We start from the raw sequence: 27,011 nt of genomic DNA, 5'->3' as shown, positions 1-27,011 counted from the left end.
GCTCTAACACACCAGTGATTAAGAGGAAAAAGACTCCAGTCTCTCACTGTGTCAGAGCTCCTGAGAAATGGACTTTTTTTGGTGAGCTGCCAGCACCAGCACTCTCAAAACTGTGGCCTGGCAACTGTCAGTCTTTTGCAGAAAACATAGACACAGTATTTACAGAGCAGTCAGTGACACATCACCCTCTCCGCTCAGCGGGATAAATTTAGAAGGCTGTGTTAGCATTACCGGGAACGTTTTCCTGATAACAGGGGTTTCAGGGTTGATGTGGTCGGGCATTCCTGATATAAGCTGGTAGATGCCATCCAGCTGGTTCCAGCCAGATTTTCCTGTTGCCTAGCACGTAATGTCACAGGGTGGGGTAAAATGGAGCAGCTGCTGTTTTGCATTAACATCTCCTTGGCTCAGGACAGTCAGTTGCGTATTTGGGATCTGTATGCTGGAATCTAATCATGAGCCAAAGCCCTGCTGGCCACTCAGATGTTTTATTGCTGTGAAGGCTCTTCCTCAGTCAGTGATTCAGCCTTTATTTGGGCAATACCTGGTCTAATGAGCCAACAATTTCCAGACAGAAGTGTGCCAATCCCTGATTCAGGAAGAGGTGACCATTGTGCTTATGAAAAATAAGAGTCATCATAGTTTAAGGCCCCCACTGTAAGATTAGTCATCTCAGGTCAAACCATCACCTGTATGTGGGGAGGTGGGGAGGTGGGGGTTGGGGGTGGTGGTGGTGGGTGGTGGTGGAATTGGTGTCAGACCTTATATTTAGTGACCTGAATGGAGTGTTCCTTCTGAAACCTCCTAATTGCCAACACTCTCTCCCTCAAAATCTACAAACGTGAGCTGTTTCACATCACAAGCTGTCTACAAATGCAAGCTGTTGTTTCTAATGGAAGCTGTATGCTAATGATTGAGAATTTAATGAATTCTGCATGGTAACATATGATTTATGGACTTTAATACAAAATGCAGAGTGCAGTAGATCTTCCATTCGTAATTTGTAAATTAAGGAAGGCTGTATTTTGCAACAAATTATAACTTTTATGCTGAAACATTCACAATTTTGTGAAGCTTTTAGCATTTCAACTTTATTGTAATGATTGTTTGTTTGTTTGTTATGAATTATGATTACTTATTTCTCTGTCATCACAATTTGGCATTTGCTACAGGATAATTTTTCTCAACAAAATAAAAATCAACATATTGCGGATGCTGGAAATCCAAAATGAAAATAGAAAGTGCTGGAGAAACTCAGCATGTCTGACAACATCTGTGGAGAGAGAAATGGAGTTAGTGTTTCGAATCCAATGGGACTCTACTTCAGAATTGGATTTTTTTTTAAAAAGTCAATTATCTGATCTAAATGATGTCAGTGAAACTTTTAGGGTGCAATTACACAAGTCCACCACTGGCAGCACTTCCAATGGCATGGGAGGATGTAATTACACCAATACTGGTTTACATAGTTTCCACCGTAACATAATAATTTACGTTGGAAACAGCTGGCACGGACTGCTGACATGTATGAGCTTTTTAATACACTGAAGATAATTAATTCAGAAAAATTCCTCAGGTCTATGGGAAGGAGCAGGGCACTAGAACTAATGAGGTAGCTCTTTCAAAGAGCTGGAACAGGCAGAATGAACTGCATGACCTCCATCAATGCTGCATCATTCCTTTTGGTCTGTTCTTGTCCAATTAAACCCCCACCCAACTCACCATCTGCCCATAATTCTACTTCAATTGAAGAGTATTTTCCTGATGATGAAGAGTCCAGAACCAGGGGTCACAGTCTGAGTATACAGGGAATGCCATTTAGGACTGAGGTGAGGAGAAATTTCTTCACCCAGAGTGCAGTGCGTCTGTGGAATTCTCTGCCACAGAAAGCAGTTGAGTCCCAAATAATCAATGTTTCAAAGAGTTCTTAAGGCTAAAGGAAACAAAGGAAATGGGGAGAAAAGGGAAACAGGGTTGGATGATCAGCCATGATTATACTGAATGGTGGAGCAAGCTTGAAGGACTGAATGGCCTGTTTCTGTTCCGATTTGATTTTGATTTGATTGATGGTGTGCAAAGTGACCGGTAATTATTTTGTATTAGGGCAATGAACCATCAACTCCAGGGTCACAGGATGCATTCTAGATAATTACATGACTCACTCCATGCTTCTTAAGGAAGCAAATACTTACCATCTTTACGAAATTGACACAAGCGACAGGCAACAACCATTTCAACAAGAGAAAATCCAACGCTTGCCCTTTGACATTCAATATCATCACAATCACTGAATCCCGCCCCCCTCCATCATCAAGATCCTGGAGGTTACCATCTATACTTATTCATTCATACTTATCCTAACCACATAAATACTGTGGCTACAAGAACAGGCCATAGGCTGGGAACTCTGCAGCGAGTGATAGCCCCTCTTGATTCCCCAAAGCTACTCCACTTGCTGCCAGGCACAAGTCAGGAGTGTGATGGAATACTCCTCACTTGCTTGTATAAGTGCAGCTCCAACAACACTCCAGAAGTTCAATCCCATCCATGATAAAGAATCCCACTCTATTGGCATCTTAACTACTACCTTAAACATGTACTCCCTCCACTACTGTGCACTGAAACTCACCAGGCCTCTTTTGGCAACACTTTCTACGGCTGTAAAGAATACCATCTAAATAGAAAAGGGTAGCAGACACATGGGAACACCACCATCTGCAAGTTTCCCTCCCCATCCTGACTTGGTGATATATTACCATTCCTTTATTATCATTGTGTCAAAATACTGGAACTCAGTCCTTAACAGCACAATAAGTAAACCTTCAGCCATGTACAGCAGTGGTTCAAGAAGGTAGATCATCACTACCTTCTCAATGGCAATTAGGAATGAGTCATGAATGCTGATCTTGTTTTTGTTCAATGAAAGAAAGTTTAAAAAATTGTAAAAGCACTTGCTCATTAAGGGATGTGACTACAAGTACAGAATATGGTTTATTTGCGTATAGTGGTGTACATATCTCTATTCTTCACTTTACAGAGATTACTGGCTTGCAGATAGGGAAAGGATGTTGCATCTGAAATTGATCCCACATCACCATATGATGTGTATGTTCCTGCAAGAGTTATGGTATAGGATGAGGAGAAACCCTTGACACACTTCCTTTGACCCAACTGGGGTCAAAGTTAGCTATGCCTTTCCAAGCAACAGCCAGATGAGATTGGGTTGCTTAGAATGTGGGTCATCCTACTCTATAGGCTTTGGTACATCACTGGGTGGCACAGTTGTCTGCCTAGACCATCAGAAAGTGGCTATTCAGCCTTTTGAGGCTTTCTGCCAATCAGTTAGGTTAGGACTGATTTATGTGTTATCCCCATCGACTTAGCTTGGTTCAATAGCTCTTCAATTCCCTTACCTAATAAAAATCAATGGTGCTTCCAAGTATGATAGCTTCTCAATTGTAGGACAGTGGGGGATCCTGGGTGGGAGCTGGGGTACAAGTAGGGCACAGCTGGGGTACTCACATCAACTGCTCAATTGCCATAGCGACACATTCAATGGTGGTCATTAACAGAGTCATGCCACAACGCATGTAGTTATTCAGTGTTAGAAACAAAAGGATTTGAATCTTATTGGAGATGTGAGAGAAGGTGGTGCAGAAACCATGTTTGCTGGCTTGACGGGTGTTGCCTTACAGCTGGTAACAAGCAGTTTGTCCTCTCAATATCGTTAATGAAAGGCAAGAGATCCCAGCTATTTATGGCTATTTGCTAAACATGCAAAGCTGGCAACATCGGCCTGAAGTGGAGCAAGGGATGGTATATCAACATGACATTCCAAAATACATTAAATACTGCTCTGCATTCCTGAGTGGTGTGTTGATATCTTGTAAAGGGTGTGTCAACTTAAGGGCTCCTTAATTGAAGTTGCAGGGTGGGGCATCAAATTCCTGCTTCACTGATAACTCTGTAATCCCCCTCACAAATGCTCATCCTCAATTTTCTTCCTTCTATCCAGCTCCCCCCACCACCCCACAATGTGCCGATGATGATGTTGTTACACGTTCAGCTGCAGACACTACTTTCTCAATCAGCGTGTCAAAGTAAGAGACTCTGAAAGGTCAGTGAGTCCATTAAGCCTCCCTTGCTTACCCTCTGACCTCTGCCCTAACTGGGAGTTAATTACAGAAACCCAGTATCCATCACACTAGCCAGTAATAGCTCTCTGATCTCTAAGGTAGGACTGCCCAATACCCAATCCATTCCTACTATTGCATAATCTAAACTCATGTCCTTCGGTCCTCATTAATCTATCAACAGGAATGTTATACAACCCTTTCATTACTTTCATTAAACTCTGTTGCCTCTAAGTCAATGATACTCCAGAAGAAATAGTTGATAATACCATACAGTACAAAAGCTACCTTTCAGTCCATCGAGTCTGTACTGCCAAAACTGCAACAAATTTATACTCATCCCACTTTCCAGCACTTGGCACATAGTCTTGAATGTTATGACATTTGAAGTATTCACCCCAAGTTCTTTTTAAACGCTGTGAAGTTTTTCCCCTTCAACTACCCTCCCAGGCAGTGCATTCTAGATTCTCAACACTCTCAGGGTGAGAAAGGATTTCCTCAAATCCCCTCTAAACCTCCTGTCTTTCACTTTAAAAGTGTGCTACCTTTGTTATTAATACCCCCTCTCATCTTTCAGGTCAGTTAATGCAGTGAGTGTCAGAGGCCGATAGAAAAATGGAGATCATCATGGCCTCACCCCGATCTTGTCCTTATCCAATATTCACACACAGGAGCAATTTTTCAGCAGATGGTCAGTGAATGGTTAACCTGGAGTGAGAGGCCTGGTTTATTGGTCCCTCCCTCACACGTGAATGCTTCTAATGGTGCTGGTCCACCTTCATTCTTCCATTAGCAGCCTTCCATCTTGTGAGATGTTGTTTTACGCTATGCTGTATGACTCTGTGTTAAACATCACCTGACATGGCTCAGGTGCTACACTCTAGCAGCGTTGTCCCTTCTGCGTTTGCTGCAGATGAAGACAGCAGGCTAAGAAAATGTATGTTTCATTGGCCTCTATTTATATTGATGTTCTCCTTGGTCAGTTGAGCTATCCATTTCTTCCTGTTTCTTCCATTGCCTCCCTGAACAGTCAACTTTTAGAGGTCACAGCTGTTGGTGACTGTCTCATAGTTGTCTGCATTAATATCTGCCATTTTCATATCATGGCTGATCTATCATCCTAATGGAGATCACCAAAAAATGTAAAGAGTAGATCATACAGTCCTCTGAACCTGCTCCGCCATTGAGTAGGGTCATGACTGATCTTTGAATTCAACTCCACATTTCTACCTATCCCTTAATTCCCTTAAAATCCAAAACACTATTGGTCTCAATATTGAGCAGACTCAATGACTGAGCATCCACAGCCTATAAGACGTAGAAGCAGAAGCTGGCAATTCAGCTGATTGAATCTGGCTCACTGTTCAATGAAATCATAGCTGATTTGATAATCCTTAACTCTACTTTTCTACCTTTTATCCATAACTCAATTCCCTTACTGACTAAAAAAATCCCTATCCCAGCCTTGAATATACTAATGAGCCAGCCTCGACAGCTCTCTGTGCTAAAGAACTCCACAGGATCACAACCCTCTGTGAGATGAAATTCCTCCTCATCTGTCTTAAATGTGCAACTCCTTTTTCTGAGATTATGCCCTCTGGTCCTAGACTCTCCCACAAGGGGAAACAACTTTCCAAATTTACCCTTGTCAAGTCACCTTGGTTGTGTGTAGAACTCCCACCTTCGATTTGAAGGTTGTGGGTTCAAACACCAAAACCCCTTTGTTGATCTGTGGCTACGTTTTATCATTTGAAGGGTAGGAATTTCCCCCTTCCCAGTTTCCTGGCCAACATCTTTTGCCTCAACCAACACCACCAAAAAGATGATGATCTGGGTTGTTACATTTGATGCTTATGGGATCCTGCTTTGCCAACACTACACTTCAGAAGGAATTTATTGACCTTGAAGCACTTTGAAATGCTCTAAGGATGTGAAAGCTGCAAGTCCTTTCTGTTTTTTGACTGTTAACCCTGTTCATTAAGGAATGTTAAGCAGCTCAAACTGGCAGTGTCATCAGCTCTGACTCACATTTTACGTTGTTGCATTTTGGTGGATTCGTTACTGCAAGCCAAAGAGCTTTTAACTAAACAGCAATACCACTCTCTAATCCTTATGCTGCAAAACACCTAGAATTCCCTCCCTAATGGCATTGTGGGTCAACCCACAGCAGGTGGACTGCAATGATTCAAGAAGGCAGCTCACCACCATCTTCTCAAGGGCAACTAAGGATGGGCAATAAATGCTGGCCAGCCAGCGACGCCCACATCCAACAAATGAATAGAAAAAAAAAGTCCCCTGAGACCTTTGTGGTATTTCAATTCAAAGGATCAATTAATGAAAAATCAACATTTATTGTGGACAAGGACTAAACCGAGATGAACTTTACAATCGATTATTTCAAGAAAAATACTGAAGGATGGTAGAAAGAACAAAATACAATACTATAGTCATCATCAGATTAGAGCATTCCAGAGTCACAAGTTCTAAATGAAGAAATTTCACCTCATCTCTGTTCTAAACAACCAAACCAGTGTCGCAAAATTGTGTCCCCGAATTCTAGACTCTCCAGGAGACAGCCTCTCACCAACTACCCTGTATAGCCCTGTCAGAAACTTCCATGTTTCACAGAGATCATGTCTCATTTTTCCATTCTCCAATATATATAGGCCTGGTCAACTCAATTCTCATCAAAGGACAAACTTGATTCCTGGAATGACAAACTAATGAACTTTCATTACGCCCTCTCGGAGCCAAGTATAATCTTCCTCAGTATGGAGATCAAAACTGTACAGAGTATTCCAGTTGTGATCTCACCAAAGCCCTGTAAAATTGCAGCAAAAGACTTCTTTCCTCTTGTATCCCCACCCCCTTCCAACATATCTATCTGGTGTGTCCAGCCTTCGACAGCAGTGTTACCACAACCAGTGAGTAGGGTGTGTGTGGATAAATGAGTACATTGAGTGCATAATGAGTACGTAAACTATTTAATGAGAAACTTGACTAAACTTCAAGGGCAACTCCCTAACCATATTATGTTTCTCAGATCCTTAGAACACACAAGAAAAGACAACAGGGGATTGGTGTTTTCCAGCATAAGGATTAGAGAGTGGTATTGCTCGTTGGTCAAATTGAGTGGCTTGCAGTAACTTATCCACCAAAATGTAACAGCGTAAAATGTGAGTCAGAGATAATGACTCTGTTAGTTTGAGCGACTTAATATTCCTTAATGAACGGGGTCAACAGTCAAAGAAAGGACTTGCACCTTTCACATCTTTACGGCATCTCAAAAGTACTTCAAGGTCAATAAATTCCTTCTGAAGCGTAGTGTTGGCAAAGCAAGATCCCATAAACAGCAAATGTAACGACCCAGATCATCATCATTTTGGTGGTGTTGGTTGAGGCAAAAGATGTTGGCCAGGAAACTGGGAGGGGGAAAATCCTACCCTTCAAACAGTAAAAAGCAGCCACAGATCAACAAAGGGGATTTGGGGAAGGAGAGGTGTGGTTTTGGTGTTTGAACCCACAACCTTCAAACTGAGTGTGACAGTTCAAGGTGACAATTGTTCAGTTTACAACACTACCTTCTTCTCAAGGGCAAAGAGGAATAGGCAACAAATACTAACCTTGCTGGTGATTTCCCACCACTCCCCTCCGTCATCCCATGCAAGAAAAAGAAATTCTACTGTGGTGTATGACATTGTTATAACTTGCCTTCTGTTATAGTCAAGCCCAGCCAATTCTCTTGCAAAGTGGAAAATGGACGAGCTTATTTGAAAAAAATTTAACTCCTGATGATAAAAAAAAATTGGAATAATTTCCTTACATGGTCAATGAAACAATGATCCCATCAATAATAAAATATTTCTTGTTATATTGTTGGATTCCCCACTTAGCTGGAATCTCTGCTGCTTATTGCTTGCAAATTGTTTGAGGTGTTTTCAGTTCTTCAACTCTCTTGTATTGTGACCCTCCTCCCAGTTAATATACCACTACTCTCCCCATCCTGCCATTCCCTATAACCTCCTTCTCTATCCTTTCTAAGTATTCATGCAATTTCCTTTGGAAAGTCACTCCTAGTTCAGTTTCGGCCTGCCTTTTAAAGCAGTGTCTTCCAGATAACAATCTGCTGTGTTTTAATTATAAAGCAAAAGGATTCTCCTGCTCTGTCCTCCAGTTCTTTCGACCATTATTTTAAATCTGTTTCCTTTAGTTTCCGATCCTCCTGACAGTCAAAGCAGTTTTTCCCTTCCAGGACATCCTGAGGATGAGATAAAGTGCCTTTTGAAGGTTATTTTCCTTTCTAATCTGCCAGAGGATCTATTGCAATCCCTGGATTGTATTCTTTTAAAGAAAATCAAGGGGTGAACTACTATTGATTCTGAACACTCTTTAAGGTGAATCTAGAAGACAATTACACTGGTTTTTACTCTTAGTTTGGGGTTTTGAGATAGGATAATAAACAGAGAGCCTGCTCTGAATCACACCCGTATTACATTACAAAGACATATTTAGTTCAGGATGTTGGTGCCAAGAGAATCTAATCTAAATTCCACACCTCAAATAGGACCATGGATAGAATTTATTTTTCTTTCTTTGGACTTGTGCATTGATGGCAATGTCCTGCATTTGCTGCCCATCTCTACTTGCCCCTTAAGAGAATGATGGTGAGCTGATTTTGTGAACGACTGCAATCCATTTTTTAAAAGCCTTTTTGGGTGTCTCTGGCAAAGGCAGCATTTGTTGACCATCCCTAATTGTTTTTTTTTAATTTCAAAAATATACTTTAGTCATCAAAATATGTTCATATATGTACATAGTCACAAACACTGTTCGGTTCTGTACAGTGGCAAAGCAAACATTGGAGTTTGTCTCTATCCAAATAAAACAAATATCTCTTACTTCATCAAGACTAGATTTGCATGCATTTGAGGCACTAGGAGGATCCAATAGCTGAATGGACTACCATTTAACTCCAGCAGAAAGACCTCAGACAGTGGTTTTTATCCACTGTGCCTTGGCAGCACAAGCTTTAGTGCATCCTCAGCACATAGTCCTGGACCTCGGAACATGTCAGTCTGCAACACTTGGTTGAGGTTAACTCCTTGCTCTGGAAGACCAACAAGTTTTGGACAGACCAAAGAGCATCCCTAACTGCCCTTGAAATATGGTCTGCTTGGGACCATTTCAGACGTCAGTTGAGAGGCAACCACATTGCTGTGGATCTGGAGTTACATGTAGGCCAGACTGGGTAAGGATGGCAGATTTCTTTCTCTAAAGAGCATTGGTGAAACAGCTGGGTTTTGACAACAATGGATGATAGTTTAATGGCACCATTACTTTTATTAATCAATCAAATTTAACTGAATTAAAATTCTACCAGTCGCTATAGTGGGATTCAGACTCCTACCCATACGGCATTAAAGTAGGCTTCCAGATTATTTGTCCAGTGACGTTACACATCCCTACAGTGTACATCTACTGTGCTCTTAGGGAGGGAGTACAAGGATCTTGACCCATGCACCTAACCAGTCCCATGAATGGTGATATGGTTGGTTAAGTGATCTATATTCAAAGTACCCATCTCCATCTATTTCAGCTGCAAATCTTTTCCACTCTTTGCTTAGTCTAACTGGTTCCAGTGATTCGAACACAAAATCTAAGCTGCAGTACTGAGGGAGAGTTGTACTGTCAAAGATGCCTTTACTTGGAATGGACCAAGGCCCCAACTGTCCTTCCTGATGCATGCAAAAGGGCACCATCTCAAAGAAGTGTCAAGGACTGCTACTCTCTGCCCTTGGGAAATATTGATTCCTCAAAGATATTAACTAAAATATACTATTTTGGGTTGCTGCTACATATCTGTTGGTGAAGCTTGCTGAGGTGTGGGAGTTGGGGTTGGCTAGCTCAGTTGGCTGGACAGCTGGTTTGCTGTACAGACTGATGCCAACTTATGTGAGGAGTGCAATTCCTGTACTGCTAAGATCACTATGAAGGTCCCAACTTTTCAGCCTTATCCCTTGTCTTAGGAATGGTGACCCTCAGGTTAAACGCACCACCAATCATAGAGTTGTAGAGATATACAGTAGCACGGAACCAGACTTGTCCATGCCAACCAGATATCCTAAATTAATCTAGTCTCATTTGCCAGCATTCGGCCCATTTCCCTCTAAACCTGTCCTATTCATGTACCATGCCTGTTAAATGTTGTAATTGTACCAGCCTCTAGCAGCTCATTCCACACACACATCACCATCTGCGTGAAAAAGTTGCCTCTTGGGTCTCTTTTAAATTTTCCTCTCTCACCTTTAGGTGGCATGGTGGCTTGGTGGTTAGCGGAGCGCCAGGGGCCCAGGTTCGATTCCATCCTCGGATGACTGTCATGGTGGAGTTTGCACTTCTCCCTGTGCCTGCATGGGTTTCTGCCAGGTGGTCCAGTTTCCTCCCATATTCCAACAATGTGCAGGTTAGGTGGACTGACCATGCTAATTGACCCATAGTGTTCAGAGGTGTGTAAGTTCGATGTTTTAGCCATGGGAAATGCAGGGTTACAGGGATAGGTTGGGGGATGAGTCTGGATGGGATGCTGTTCAGAGGGCTGGTGTGGATTCGTTGAGCTGAATAGCCTGTTTCCACACTGCAGGGCTTCTATTCTATGCCGTTTAGTTTTGGACTCCCCTCCCCTGGGGAAAAGACCTTGAAAGTGGCCCTATGTTCCTCTGGGTCTATAGTGACTTTACATGACAACAGTTACATTTCAAAGGTACTGCACATTAAAGTACCTTGGGCCATGGAGATTGTGAAAGGTGCAACATAAATGCAAGCTTTTCTTTACAAATCTAAACCAAAAGCACCTTGACTGAGTTACGTTCATTGAAGCATGAGACACCTACCTCGCTATACACTAGATATGACTAATAGGAAGTTGGGAGGCGACCTGATAGAAGTTTATAAAATAATGAGAGGTATAGATAGAGTTGATTGTAGTTGTCTTTTCCCTAAGATGGGGAATTTCAACATTAGGGGGCACATTTTTAAGGTGAGAGGAGAGAGATTAAAAAAAGGAATATGAGGCAAATTTTTTACACAGAGGGTTGTTCGCGTGTGGAATGAACTTCCTGATGAAATGGTGGATGTGGGTACAATTACAATGTTTAAAATACATTTGGATGGATATATGAATAGGAAAGGTTGGGAGGGATATGGGCCAGAAGCAGGCAGGTAGAATTAGTTTAGTTTGGGATTATGTTCGGCATGGACCAAAAGGTCTATTTCTGTGCTGTATGACTGTATGACCCTACAACTATATGTTATAAGGCAATGAAGCAGGAACTGAAGAGGTTCCCTTCCCGCATATTCTAACATGTGAACTTTTCCCATCTTATAAAACTGACAATACACCAGTTCAACAGCCAAAAAATGGAAGCTACAAGCATTTCTCAAACAATAAATCCTTTTTCTCTTGACTCCTAGAAGAAAGTTGATGTGAGAAAGAGACCGAGACAGTGCGTGAGAGGAAGAGAAGCCAGAAGACTGTGCTGCTATGTCTCTGAAATACAGTGATGCCCCAGGGTCAGCAGCAACCAGCAACAGTTTCTGGATGGTGAGTTTCATATGATCAGGTGTTGTCTTATGCTTAGTATGCAACACTGCTCCGATAAAAAGTTCTGGGGGGTGATTTATATTCATCATTTTGTTCAGACAGTTTTTCTAAAACAAAAGTCTCCAGAAAATCCAAATAGGGAGAAGACTTATACTATACAGACAGAAAGCTCCAAGTCTGGACTTTAACTGGGGATGTAGTCAGAAAACTATAAATAGTCCCCGTCTTCCTCAGTCAAGGACCAGCAATAAAAACTTGGATTCCTGAATGCAAATGAATGATCTCTGTTTGGATAGTTATTGCGCTCACTGAGAACTAGACTAAGACAGCAGACTTTTGTTTGACAAGGGAGTCAAGGTTATGAGGGACAGACAGGAAAATGGAGTAAAGGCTATATCAGATTAGCCATGATCGTATTGAATGGTAGGGCAGTGAGTGGGTGAATGGCCTACTCCTACTTCTGTTTCTCAAGCTCTTAAGAGCAGACCAATTAACTACAATTGATTGAAATCCCTGAACATGCTTACTGAGGGGAAACACGTTACTAAAATAACTTGGTGGAGGCCAATATCCCAACTCTAATTCACTCTTTATTTATACACGAACATTCCTTCACTTTAGTATTGCCTCATTCAGAGACAGGTACCAGAGTGCTTGTATCTCTGATGCTATCATCGTTTTTAATATGTCAGCCAGGGCTCCCTGATTGGACCAGATTAACAGCCCCAAACAGGGAGCTCATATTCTGAGGTCCAGCTGGCTGACCTCATTACTATCACTATAGTTACCACCTGGAAAACCATGGGAGTAAAGGGCCTATGTGTGAACTAACAGCACATGTGACCTGAACTACAGTGGAGGGAATTTAACCATCTGATCGGGGAATGTTCTATTATATTGAGAAATCCATTCAATGAAGTGATAATTGATAGATTGACTTTCACTAAAGTCACATGAGAGGAGAAGTGAGACAAGGTGTAAATGGGTAGCTGATTTGTTTTTGGCCTGGAGTTTGCAGTCACCGCAAAGGTCAGTCACTGGTAACTTCCAAAAAGGCTGTCCATAAAGAAGGGTCTGTTTCCGTGCTATGTGACTGTATGACGATGACTCTATGGCTTTCCCCCAATTCCAATGCCTGTATGAATTTGGTCAGAGGATCTCCAGGTATCCAGCAGCAGTGATATCAGCAAGCAAGTAAGCCAATCACATCAAATAAATCACAGCAAACTCCAGGAAGTTAAAAGCTGTCGATATCTTTCCTTTTTAGGTTCCGTGCTCTGAAAACAGTAAAATTTGTACGATGTATCACATGTTGGGAATGAGCGGTGCCTTAAGGAAAAGATGCCAGTTACTGGGGAGTCACTACAGCAGCAACAGCAGGAGCAGTGGAAAAGATGTGCATTTACTTACGAAATGATGCTTTTGAGTGTCTCAGAAAGGAAGAGCTGATAGAGAGTGTCTTTGTTTTCTGTAACTGAGGCTCAGCGGGGAAAGCAATAATTATATTGCTATTAATAGCAGGGAAAGGGATGGATGATGTGAAAAACAAATTCTGCTCTGCATTTGTCATGCTGAGTTTCCCTTCTGCACCACTTTCAGGCTGGTTACAGAGATGTATTTGTTACATTCTACAAACAGTTCAGCCACACGAACTGTTGGCTAAAGAAAGGGAAAGAAGATCAAACCAAGAAAACATAAATAAACAGATTTAAATCACGCTTGACTAAAGATGGAAAATTTAACTTTTTTTTTTAAGTCTTTGGGGTATCGGAGTTGCTTCAGTGCTGCAAAATGAAAATTTTTACTGTAAATGATTATGATTAGATTAATCCAAAGGTGACAAGTGACAATAAAATCTAAATCTAAATTTAAAGCAGGCTTAAAATGTTCTATTAAATATATTTTGTTTTCTGTGGATAAATTTGATATTACACAAACATAAGAGTAGCTTTTCAAGGTCAGTGAGCGTGCTTAGCAGTTATTGTGAAGTTAGTATGCTGTTAAAATGCAGCTACAAATTATTCAACAAGATGTAACTATTAGAAGGGCTCTTTACTATGAGAAGCACAGAAGAAGTGGAAATTCTTGTTATCTGGTTGATTATTCATTGATTGCGGCTGGAGGTACCTCAACAGCAGATAGTCAGGAAGTATGGACAACCACTGACCGTAGCCTCTGGACTTCCATGTTATTCTGCACATGTGGACCACAAAAGTTGCTGTCAGTTGTAATGGAGTAATGACACTGAACACACTCAGTTTTACTGTCATTTCCACCACAAAATTCATGTCATTAATGGATTTTTACGGTGTAACAGAAGTTAAATTTACCCTCATTGAACATTCTAGTGCAGACAGGAGACACTTGGCTCCTCAGGACTGTGGCACTGCTAGTCCCACCATCCAGTTCACTCCCAAACAGTTTCAAAATTTCCTTCTATTCAACAAGGTTCAGATAATTTATTAACAATGTTTTCAGACCACACATTTTAACCACGCTAAAATGTTAGGAGTAAATGATGGCCATATGACCCCATTGTCTGCAAGACAAATTACTGGTTCCCTACAAACCTCACCCCTCCCAAAAAAAAGGACTCACACTGACTCAGCACTCACCGTCCAAGAAATCAATGCCATCGCTTCGTTGGTCAATTGCACAAGGTGTGGGCACATCAAACAACTGTGTCACCTCTCTGGCCAAAGGCAACCCTCGAACACACAAAATTGGATTGTATTAATGTGTTTTGATAATATAAATAGAGGGGAGATGGATGAAGAGATGGAGAGATTTGGGGAAGGATTCAAGAACTTAGTGCTCAGATAGCTGAAGGCAATAGTCGCCAATGGTGGGTCAAAGAAGGTAATGTGCACAAGAGGCCAGAGTTGGAGCTGTGCAGATTTAAAGAAGGTGTGTAGAGCTGGAGGAGATTACAGAAACAGGACTGGGTGAGAGGTTTATGCGAGGATTTCCAAGCCTATCTGAATCACAGAGGTCTTATGGCATAAGGGGCTATTTGGTCCATCTTGCCTCCACTGCTCTTCAAATAAAGATCAATACCTGGTGCCAATCTCTTGTCATTTTCCCCATATTGTAAATTCTATTCAAACAATTGTCCAATGCTCCCTTGAATGGAGCAATTAAATCTGCCTCCATCACATTTCTATGTGGTACATTTCATACCTACCTATATGCTGTGTGGAAATGAAATTCTCATTTCACCCTTGCTTTGTTTGTAAGTCATGTTGAATCAATAACCTCTCCTTTTTTTTAAACAAACAATTTCTTCTGATCTACTCTATACACCCTGTGCATGCTCTTGAAAACCTCTGTCAGATTTCCCCCAAGGAGAACAGTCCACACTTCTTCAAATTACATTCTATATTTATACATAAATATTTTACTAATCAATCAATCTGTTCAGAGATGTTCTTACACACCCATGGAGCAGGTTGACTTGAACTTGGGTCTCCTGGCTCAGAGGTAGGGACACTGTCATTGTACTGCCAGAGCACTAAGTGACAATCAATAGCCATTTTATAATCAACTTATCCGTGCATGTTATGACAAACCTCTGGAGCAGATGGGATGGTCTCCTGGCTTAGGGATAGGGGCCACTGCCCAAAGATCAAGCACTTGGGACTGAAGTGCTCAAAGAAACCTTTCCTTTAACCCTTGTCCTCTTCTATTAAGTAGTATATATCTTCGCAATGCTTCTATACTTTAGGGAGATCCAACTCTCATGTAAAAATCTCGCTGGACTATATCATAAAAAGCCAGCCTTCAGGTCCCGACCAATATTTATATTTTCCAATCAACCTGTTCAGAAATGTTATTACACAGTTCTGGGGCAGGAAGGGCTTAAACGCAGGTCTCTGTGCCAAAACAGCCCTCAATATTTCTTCCCCTTCTCTTCATTTTTAAACTTACAGCTCAATAGTTAATCAATCTGTTTAGACATGTTATTACATGCCTCTCTGAGGCCATCATATCCTGACATGGCACTTGAACCTGGATCCTGTGGCTCAAAAGTACGGTCTTGCAGCAGATTGGTTGTGCCCCTGCTTGCAATTCATTCGTTTTTTTTCAAATCAACATGTTTAGAGATGTTATGACACATCTCTGGAGCAGATGGGACTTGAACCCAGGCCTCCTGGCTCAGAGGTATGGACACTACCACAACACAAAAAAGCTTTGCAACTTGATAGTTGTTTTAATCAAGTTGTCCAGACATGTTGTGACACACCTGGAGCAGGTGGGACTTGAAGCAGGGCCTTCTGGCTCAGAGGTAAAGATACTATCATGGCAACACAAGAACACTTTGCAACTCAATAGATATTTTCAAATCAACCTGTTCAGAGATGTAATGACATCTCTGGGGCAGGTGGGGTTTGAACCTAGGCCTCTTGGCTTAGAGGTAGGGACACATTCACTGCTCCAAAGAACCTTTGCAACTCAATGTTATTAACTAATCAATAACCAATATCTGTTTATCCTATTATTTGCGACCATTAGATATTTAACATCCATCAACAGAACCTATTTGATATTAACAAAGACATTTTATAGGACTGGGCACAAACTTCTAGGTTTTAAAAGTGCTGCTGTCTCTTGGATGTATAGAACACCACGCTGTATTTTAAGGAGTTGCATGGTGGCTCAGTGGATAGCACTGCTGCACCAGGAACCCAGGTTTGATTCCATCCTTCGGCAACAGTCTGTGTGGAGTTTACACATTCTACCCCTTTCTGCTTCCTCACAGAGTCCAAACATGTGCAGGTTAGGTTGATTGGCCCTGTTATATTGCCCATAGTGTCCAGGGATGTACAGGTTGGGTGGGTTAGCCATGGGAAATGCAGGGTTACAGGGATAGGATAGGGGCGTGGATCTGGGTGGAATGCTGTCTGAGGGATGGTGTGGACTTGATGGACCAAATGGCCTGCTTCCACACTATAGGGATTCTATGATTATATAAAGAAAATAATTGTTGAGGTTGGTTGGCTCGCCGAGCTGGTTTGTTGTTCTGGAGACGTTTCGTTACCGTGCTTGGTAACATCCTCAATGCAGCCTCTGATGAAGCGTCGGTGTGTTTTCCCGCCTGGTTTTTAAACTCTGGGGTCCGTTGCGATGGATTGCCTCACTTCCACGTTTCCTCCGTAGTGGAATGTATATGACAATTGTCATCATTAAACGGACCAAATTAGAAGAGACACACAAACTCATAAACAACACCCTCACCGGAATGAAATTAACCAGACAGGAGGAGAACAAACAACTCCCATTCCTGGACGTCATGGTAGAGCACAAGACAAATGGGGAACTGCAAACGAAAGAACACCGAAAAGCCACACACACAGACCAGGTATTGAACTTCAATAGTAACCATCCCAGCACACACAAACGAAGCTGCGTGCGAACACTATTTAAAAGGGCAACAACACACTGCAGCAACATGGAACTATGCCTAGAGGAGGAGGAATACCTCTTCCAAGTGTTCAAGGATAATGGATATCCAAAGAACTGGGTCAGGAGATGCCTACAGGAACAGCATCAGAAAGATTCTATACACCCTGACACACTCATCACACTACCCTACATCAGGAACACGTCCGAACTCACCACAAGACTTCTACAACCGCTGGGCATCAGAGTGGCACACAAACCCACATCAACCCTACGACAAGTGCTCACCTGAACTAAAGACCCACTCCCTGCCATGGACTGGACCAATGTCATCTACAAGATCCCCTGCAGAGACTGCGAGAAACACTATATCGGACAAACAGGAAGGAAACTAACAACAAGAGTACATGAACACCAACTGGCTATAAAAAGACACAACCAATACTCACTCATCTCAATCCACATGGACAAGGAGAACCACCACTTTGACTGGGACAACACCAAGATCCTGGGACAGGCTAAGCAGAGACAAGCACAAGAATTCCTGGAAGCATGGCACTCCACGAAGCACATTGAACTCGACCCCATATACATTCCACTATGGAGGAAACCCGGAAGTGAGGCAATCCATCGCAACGGATCCCAGAGTTTAAAAACCAGGTGGGAAAACACACCGACGCTTCATCAGAGGCTGCACTGAGGATGTTACCAAGCGCGGTAACGAAACGTCTGCGGAACAACAAACCAGCTCAGCGAGCCAACTAACCTCAACACCCACAACCCGAGCTACAAATCTACTCCAAAACCTTAAAGAAAATAATTGTAATATCAAGCAACTATTCAACCACTTGCCAATATCAGGCAGCGAGCATAGGGGTGACAAGTACAATAGGTACCAGGAACACCTACGTCAGTGACTAATGTCTGAGCAACGTTTTAATTTCCTTTTCCCAGCCAGATAAATATAAAAGCACAACAAAACGCACGGACGATGGCTACAAAGTCTGCAACGACATCATCCTGTGTTTCCAGGAGAGAGCAAAGATTGAGAAACAGTATGCCCTGCAGATAGCAACCTGGTCACGGAAGTGGAAGCCACTGGTAGAAGCAAGTGAGTATATCCAGAAGTGTGAATTTCAGGGAAGATCAATCAATTATATGGAGAAACTGGGGTTGTTCACATTCTAGCAGAGAAGCTAAAGGGGAGATTTAACGGTTAATCAGAATTGTGGGGTTTGGATAGAGCAAGCAGAAGATACTATTCCCTTGTGGCAAATGTGTCAGGAACAGAAGCTCACTGATTTATAAACCATTGGAAAAAGATCTTCAGAAGAAATGAAAATATATATTTTTTTCACAAAGGGTGTTATCAGCCACTACCTGAAAAGGTTGTTAGAATCAGATTTAACTCAGTAGTGAACATACTAAGATCCAGTACATGCACAATGGGCTGAAAGGTCTCCTCCTGTTTTGTAAGATTCTCCAATTCTAGATGGAAGGGGATGTCCATTCAAGGCTTCCCAACAGATAACATTAGAACTAGTCCATACTTTTCTCAATTAAGGAAGATAAGAAAGACTTGAATTTCTGTGGCACCATTCACAACTTCAAAATAACCCAAGTGCTTTTATAGTCAACAAGTATTCCGTGCCCAAGTTTCGAAGAGTGGAGCTTGAACCCATGATGTTCAAACTCCCGAGATGAATGTGCTACTCTGAGTCTCAGCTGATAAGTGGGTAGAATAGAGCATCCTGACTCAGTAGAAAAATGGATCTATGGCCAGAAGTGCTGAGTGGATGATCCATCTCAGCTTCCACAGAGATCCCCAGCATCACAAATATCAGTATTCAGCCAAGTAGATTCATTCAATGTGATATCAATACACAACTGAAGGCACTGGATACTGTAAAAACCATGGGCCCTGACAACATACTGGCAATAGTGCTGAAGACTTGTGCTTCAGAACTGTTCCAGTTTAGCTACTACACCGCCAATTTGGAAAACTGCCTAGTTATGCCCTATGCACAAAAAAGCAGGACAAATCCAACCCACCAATTATCGCCCATTCAAGTCTACACTTGATCACCAGTAAGGTGATGCAAGGTGTCACTGACAGTGCTATCAAGCAGCACTTGCTTAATAGTAACCCAATGACTGATGCCCAGTTAGAGTTCTGTTAGGGCCACTTAGCTCCTGACATCAATACAGCCTCAGTCCAAACATGGAGCAACCACCTTCACTTCCTTCATCAAAGATGTTCCTTTTGTTATAATGTAAGAAGTGGGGATATTATCTAATTATTTAACAATGTTCAGCATCATCCACAACTGCTGAGATATTGAAGCAGCCTTTGTTCATAGGCAACAAGACCTGGAAAAGATTCAGGTTTGGGTGGTAATGTGGCAAGTAGCATCTGCGCCACACAGATGCCAGGGCAAGACTATTTCCAACAATTTCCATTTCCCCTTTATGTTCAGTGGCATTACTATTGTTGACACCTTCACCATCAAGTTTAGATTTGATAGGGTGATAACTGGTGGGTTGGACTTGTCCTGCTTCTTGTGTACAGGACATAGCTTAGCAATGACCCTGGGAGTTACCACTGGCCAGAAACTGAACTGGGCTAGTCAAAAAAATACTGTGCCTGCAACAGTGAGTCAGAGACTGGGAATTCTGCAGCAAGTAAATCACTGCCTGACTCCCCAGTGCATGTCTATCATCTACAATGAACAAATCAGGAGTGTAATGGAATATTCTCCACTCATCTGTGTAGCTCCAACAAAATGCAAGAAACTCAATATTGTCCAGGACAAAGCAGCCTGCTTGAGGGGGCACTTCATCCACCAACGTCAACATTCATTTGCTCCATCACTGAAACACAGTGGCAGCAGTGTGTACCATCTACAAGATGCACTGCAGCAAGTCCCCAAGGTTCCTTGATAGCACTTTCCAAACCCATAAGCTCTAAAACATAGAAGGACAAGGCAGCAAATGCATGGGAATGCCATCATCCGCATGTTTTCCTCTGAGCCATATACCTGACTCAGAAATATATCGCGATTCCTTCACTGTCATAAAACCTGAAACTTCCTCCCCAGCAGCAATTTGGATGTTCCTACACAAGATGGACTGCAGCAGTTCAAGAAGGTGGTGCAATGCCACTTTCTCTAGAGTAATTAGGAATAGGCAACAAATACTGGCCCAGCCAGGAACACCCATATTCAGTGAAGTGAGTGAATGAATGAATGAACCAAGAGGGGAGTCTCATTTGCCACAGTGATATTGATACTGAGATACAAGAAGAGAGGAGGGAGATTGACGGCTAAAGGAGAGGGGGGTGAAAGAGAGAGAGAGATATTGAGTAACAAGCGTTTGTTTTTGTCCAACAGTGGGAGAGACACATTGAAACAGTCTCTTCAGATTTGGAAGCTAAAATGGACTTGAACTTTAAAAAGGAAGGTTTTGGCATGAAATAGGAAACCGGTTTCTTATTAACAAGGTGTACGTGAGAGTTCCGCTGGAGATCAGGACAGGTTGCCAGGCCAAGACTGTCAGTTTGGTGTGCAGGCTGGTCTTCAGCATCACATCCTATAAATAAACTACTGTACCAGAGAAAATCTGCTCTGAGTAATAGGCGAGGGAAGTAAATAACCATGGACCTTCCCAGTAGAGGAGGTGGAGGCCATTTAGCCCCTTGAACTTGCTCTGCCTTTCAGTTCATTCACAGCTGGTCTGGGCCTTAGCTCCAGTTAAACCACCTTCTCTCCATATCCTCTGTGCTTTTAGCCAACAAGTCTTCAAGCTCCAATTGTTCCCCCTGTCCCCCAACATGAATCCACAGCCTTTCAGGAGATTGAGTTCCAGATTTCAACTGCTCTCCGTGTGAAAAAGTGTTTCTTGATTTCACTCTGAAATTGCCCCATTGTTCCAGACCAACTGGCACAGTTCTGATTCTACTCCCAGAGACATGAGCATAAAAAGCCTAGGTTGACACTCCCAGTAGGATACTGAGTCAGTGCCGCACTGCTGAAGATACCTCTCTTGTGATGACTCTGTGCGGACTGTTAAATAGATGTAAAAATTCTAATGACACCATGCTACAAAGAATTTGGGGTGGGGGAGGTGGAAAGATATAAACAAATGTAAGTCCTTTCTTTCATTATCTATGCAAGAGCTAACTGTCTAAATACTGACTCTGGCTGTAGCAGGATTGGCAGCCTTAGCAATAAGTGTTTCATAAAAACATAACACTTAAAATAGGACAGGAGTAGGCCATTCAGCATGATCATGGATGATCATCCAACTCCTGTTCCCCTTTCTCTCCATACCCTTTGATTCCCTTAGCCCTGAGAACTATATCTCGCTCTTGAAAACATTCAATGTTTTGGCCTCAAACGCTTTCTGTGGCAGAGAATTCCATGGGCTCACCACTCCATGGGTGAAGAAATTTCTCCTTATTGCAGTCCTATGTGGCCTACCCCCTATCCTTAAACTGTGACCCTTCATTCTGGTCTCGCTTGTCATTAGCAACATCTTTCCTGTCTAGCCTTGTTAGAATTGTATAGGTTTTTATGAGACCCCTCCTTATTCTTCTAAATGTCAGTGAACACAGTTCTCACTAATTCAGTCTCTCTTCATACCTTAGTCCTGCCATCTCAGGAATCACTTTGGCTTTAGCAGTAGGACAAGCACTATCTCAGTTTGTAAGTAGAATGATTTTTTAAAATTCATTCATGGGATGTGAGCATCTCTGGCTGGGCCAGTATGTATGCCAACCCCTATTTGCCCAGAGGGCAGTTGAGAGTCAACCACATTGCTGTGGGTCTGGAATCACATGTAGGCCAGACCGGGTAAGGATGGCAGATTTCTGTTGCGAAAGGGCATTAGTGAACCAGATGGGTTTTTCCCAACAATTGACAACATATTCATGCCATCATTAGACTTTTAATTCCAGATTTTTACTGAATTCAAATTCCACTATCTGTTGCAGTGGGATTTGAACCTGGGTCATCAGAACATTACCTGGGTCTCTGGATTAATAATCTAGCGATGATACCACTAGGCCATTGCCTCTGCTATTTTCACACTGTGTCTGTAAGAAGGCTGATGGGATATTTAATGACCAAAGTTGTAAAAGGACTGTATCAGAGTTTGTAGCAGAACTAACTGCATAGCAAGCATACCCAGCCTGTCTATTGTACTCACCAGGTCCTATGTACGGTACTCTGTTGAAGGCGTGGCATGCCTTCCTTACCTCTGCAGACCGACTGAGTGAACTCCACCTGCAGATCCAGAAATCGCTGGTGACTGAGGACACAGCCAAGATTCGGAACTGGCAGGGGGAGACGTACCACAAGAAATTTTTTGGGGGCTTCAAGGAGACCCATGAGGTGAAGAGTGGATTCCGAAAAGCACAGAAGCCCTGGACAAAGAAACTGAAAAAAGTATGTTAAAGATTGCATGGTGTATGCAAGCCACATAAGGGGCAGTGTTTATTGCTTTAAATGGGAATGTGCTGTGCACACTAAAATACCCATTCCATTGACATTACATTACATATTCTCAACGTCCCCACCATATTAAAAGTAAACAACCACACTAGAACTATTAATTTTAATAAAGCTGACCATTGGTGTGTGAGCAGGTTAACATCATTGACATCTTGTGCAAGACTGTCTTTCTTCACACAGGAGTATGGACAGGGAGTAACAGTGAACACCATGTCTATGTTCAATCCAATGCTTTAGTTCCACTCCCAGCACCTACACAATAATTGAAAGTGAAATTCTTCGACTGCGGCGTAATAATCAGCCTCGAATTATCATTCCTGGAAATGTTAAAGGACTTAACTATATGATTCATGAACAATGACAAATTTGTTTTAATTCCTGGATGTTGCATGGTGGTGACTTTGATTCTGAACAAATTCCCCACTTCTGATCATTTCACAGTTTGTGGTGCCACTTAGTGGACAGTACAAGTTATTACAGATTTGAATATTGCTGCAGGGAAACAGGTTAACAAAGCATTCCGTTTTGCACTCAGAAAAATTCTTCCTTAATTCCCCTCTAAACATCCTGCTCTTTATCTTAAATGTGCCCCCTGGTTATTGATCCCTGTACGAAGGGGAAAAGTTTCTCCCCATCTATGATCACAAATTACACAACAGATGCTGACTGCTTGGCAAGTCAAATTTGACTGACAAGTTGACTATTCATCTTAAGCAGTTAAAGTCCTCTTGTTATATAAATTGTTGTGATCATTTGAAATTTGGTATTCTTGTATTTATCCTGATGAGTGCAACCTGTATCTCTTTGCAGCAATATTCAAATCTGTAATAACTTATGGTGTTCATTTGAAATTTGATATTCTTGCATCTGTCCTAATGAGTGCAAGTCAAAAACCTTTCAGCGACATGTCCCTCTTTTCACCAATATTAGTGTTCTGTCCAATCGAACAGCTATCCACTACTGGTTTGCAACCTTTATTGTGACAGTAATGAAGCCATAGAATTACACAGCAGGGAAATAGGCCCTTTGGTCCATCATCATATCCACGCCAGTCATTAAGCACCTATCTACTCTAGTCCCATTTTTCAGGACTTGGCCCATAGCTTTGTATACTATGACACTTCAAATGTTCATCATTTATTAATCATTTCAAAATACTCTTAAACATTGTCCTATTTCCTCCCCCTACGAGCATTTCAGGGAACGAGCTCTGGATACCCACCACAATCAGGGTGAAAATATTCTTCCTTAATTCCCCTCTAAATATTGTACTATTTATGTTAAATATGTCCCCCTAGTTATTGATTCCCCCTAAGGGGCAAAGTTTCTCCCTATGTCCTTCATTATTTTGTACACCTCAATCAGGTTCCTCCTCCGCCTTCTCTGTTCTAAGGAAAACTTCATTGAAAGATAATTTTTGTACCCCCTGTATTAAAGTAGCTGGCATATGCTGGGGTGTCTTCTGGGATGTTGGTCAAGTGGTCACTCTTGGTGCATGAGGCCACAAAGCTTCTCCTGTGCTGAGCTGACAAACCATTTCCAAGTAACTATCTCTCATGGAATCCTGCTGCACAGAAGTAAGTCATTCAGCTCCTGATGTCTATGTTGGCTTTTTGAAAACAAATTTGTCTCATCCCCAGCTCTATTCCCTAATGTCCTTTGAATTATGCCAAACAGCAGTGTGTACCATCTACAAGTTACACTGCAGAAATTCACCAAACCCCCTTAGAAAGCACATTTCAAATGAATGACCACTTCCACCAAGGGCAGCAGATACATGGGAATACCGCCCACCTGCAAGTTCCCTTCCAAACCACTCCCCATCCTGACTTGGAAATATATAGGTATTCCTTCTATTCTATTGGGACAAAATCCTGTGAGTCTACTTATAGTTTATGGATTACAGCAATTACAGGAAGGCAGCTCACCACCATCTTCTCAAGAAGAACTAGGGATGGAGCAAGTGACGCCCACATCCCATGCATGAATTTTTTAAAAATTCAAATGTTTATTGAATTGCCTTTTGGAAGTTACTATTGAATTTGTTTCTGTTGTTCTTTTAAGAAGTGCGTCCCAGATTGTAACAATTTAGTTATTTTGCTAATCAACCTCAACCTGTTTCCACTGGTTACTGATCAATAGGAGCAATGTTTTCTACTCTGTTGTATCAAAACCCTTTGTAACTCTGAACACCTATTAAATCTCCCCATAACCTTTGCAGCTCTAAGGGGGAACAATCCACTTTCTCCAGTCTCTCCACATAAGTGCAGTCCCTCAGCTCTATTCTAGAAAAAGATGGTTAATGGTCAACACCATGATCCAAGGGTGATTTTTTTTCTTCTTCTACCCCGTCCCAAGGCACAAGATTATGTTTTGTCAGCCCGATTCAAATTTATTTAACTCATTCTGTCCCTGGGAACTCATTATCTTTATGGCACTAGTGCATCTCCAGGTCGCATGATACTTGATGGTACAGGAGGAGGCCATTTGGCCCATCAAGTCCATGCCAGCTGTGTAAACCAGTCTAGAAAGTGCCCTGTTCTATCTCCATAGCTCTGCAAATGTATTCCTTCATTCACCCATCCAATTTCCATTTCAAATCATTGATCGTCTCTGCTTTCATAATGCTCCATGGGTAGTAAGTTTCAGGTCGTTGCTAGTGGCTGCTTAAAAAAAATTCTTCCCCTCATTTCCCATTGCAACTCTCACTCAAAATATTCAACCTGTGCCCTTCGTTCTTGTACTGTCTGCCAATGGGAACAACACTCCTTTGTCCACCTTTCCTGAATCTGTCAAACTCTTGTACACCTCTCTCAAACGCCCATGCCCCCTTCTCCAAGGAGGGTGTGGACACACTAACCTGCGCATCTTCTTTAAACCCCTTGCTCAGACAGAGAAGCTGAAGAAACTGTACCACACCAAACGCAAAAAGGAGCGGGTGTCCATCGTCCGCGAAAACAGTGGCAAGGCCAACCAGGCAACATCTGCATCAAAGCAGCGCAAACTCCAGCGGGATAGAGAGAAGTGTAACCAGGAAGTAGAAAAGGTGAGAAAGTAAATTTGAGTGTTGTGTGCATCAATGTCAAAAGGAAAAAAAAACACACTTGCATTTATATATCACTTTCCACATCCTTAGAATGACTCAAATTACATGCAGTCTAGGGATTTAAAATAGTAAACAGTTAATCAGTAAGTGTTGGTCTGGTCATTTGTATATTACAGTAAATGTTTAAAACGGATTAGAAAAAATCTGCAGGAAGGAGACTTTATTTTTGGAAAGGCATTCATTGTGTTTGAGGATATCATGTAAGACATGGCTAAAGTTATTCCTGTAGATTTATCCATTCTGTTTTTTGATCTTTGGTGAGTATAATTTAAACTACAGAGCTGAAAGAAGAAATGTATCAGTACTTTATTTTCAATAAACACACCTGTTAACATTTAAATGGTTACATGATATAATTTTAATAGTTTATACATATATTTGTTAAACAATATTTACGTCCCTAGTGCAGGCAGTATTGGAATGTAAGGAGTGCAGATGTCAAAATATGCACAGCAAACTCCCACAAACAGCAATGTGGTAATGATCGTATCATGTAAATAAATGAACTAACAGCAGCAGTAGGCTATTCAATAAGGTCATGGCTGATCTGAATCATATTACCTAGATAGAAGCAGGCCATTCAGCCCATTGAGTTCACACTGGCCCTCTGAAGAGCATCCCACTCAGACCCCATCCCCCTACTCTATCCCTGTACCCTGCATTTCTCACCTACCCTCCACATCGTTGGACACTATGGGCAATTTAGCACAGCCAATCCACCTAACCTGCACACAGAATTCCTAGTGTGGAAACAGGCCCTTCGGCCCAACAAGTCCACGCCATCCCTCAGAGCATCCCACCCATACCCATCCCTCATAACCCACCTAATCTACACACCACTGAACACTACGGGCAATTTAGCATGGCCAATCCACCTAGCCTGCACACCTTTGGACTGTGGGAGGAAACGAGTACCCGGAGGAAACTCACGCAGACACAGGGAGAATGTGCAAACTCCACATAGACAGTCACCCGAGGACAGAATCAAACCCAGGTCCCTGGCGCTGTGAGGCAGCAGTGCAAACTACTGAGCCACCGTGCCACCCTAATAGTAACACACTTAGGGCAAATGCTGGAAGCATGCCAGCTGTGCCCTTAGATATCAGCAAACTAGGGCTATTTGTGAGAAGTTTAAATAAGACACCTTCAACGTAAGCCATAGGACTGTGGGAGGAAATCAGAGCACCTGGAGGAAACCCACACAGACAATGTGCAAACTCCACATAGAGGGTTGCCTGAGACTGGAATCAAACCCAGGTCCC

The 27,011-nt window shown here is 42.2% G+C and overlaps 1 protein-coding gene across 6 annotated transcripts in view; it reads left to right on the top strand.

The window, feature by feature from the left end:
• Positions 1 to 27,011, top strand: part of si:ch211-51c14.1 (protein kinase C and casein kinase substrate in neurons protein 3) — a 63,051-nt gene that overhangs the window by 16,713 nt on the left and 19,327 nt on the right. For 3 of the 6 annotated variants that reach the window (XM_048617464.1, XM_020535666.2, XM_048617463.1), the window contains exons 2-5: positions 11,604 to 11,733; positions 18,088 to 18,244; positions 22,342 to 22,577; positions 25,534 to 25,689. In XM_048617464.1, the coding sequence (XP_048473421.1) occupies positions 11,674 to 11,733; positions 18,088 to 18,244; positions 22,342 to 22,577; positions 25,534 to 25,689 (609 nt within the window). In that variant the 5' untranslated portion in view covers positions 11,604 to 11,673. Of the gene's footprint in view, positions 1 to 4,015; positions 4,118 to 11,603; positions 11,734 to 18,087; positions 18,245 to 22,341; positions 22,578 to 25,533; positions 25,690 to 27,011 lie in introns of all 6 variants that reach the window. The other 3 variants (XM_048617461.1, XM_048617460.1, XM_048617462.1) reach the window with 3 other exon arrangements.

The sequence above is a fragment of the Rhincodon typus genome, chromosome 37 (genome assembly GCF_021869965.1).
Source record: "Rhincodon typus isolate 14 chromosome 37, sRhiTyp1.1, whole genome shotgun sequence".
Lineage (NCBI taxonomy): Eukaryota > Metazoa > Chordata > Chondrichthyes > Orectolobiformes > Rhincodontidae > Rhincodon > Rhincodon typus.
The sequence above is the reverse complement of the archived record's forward strand: the minus strand, read 5'-3'. Positions and strand labels throughout refer to the sequence as shown.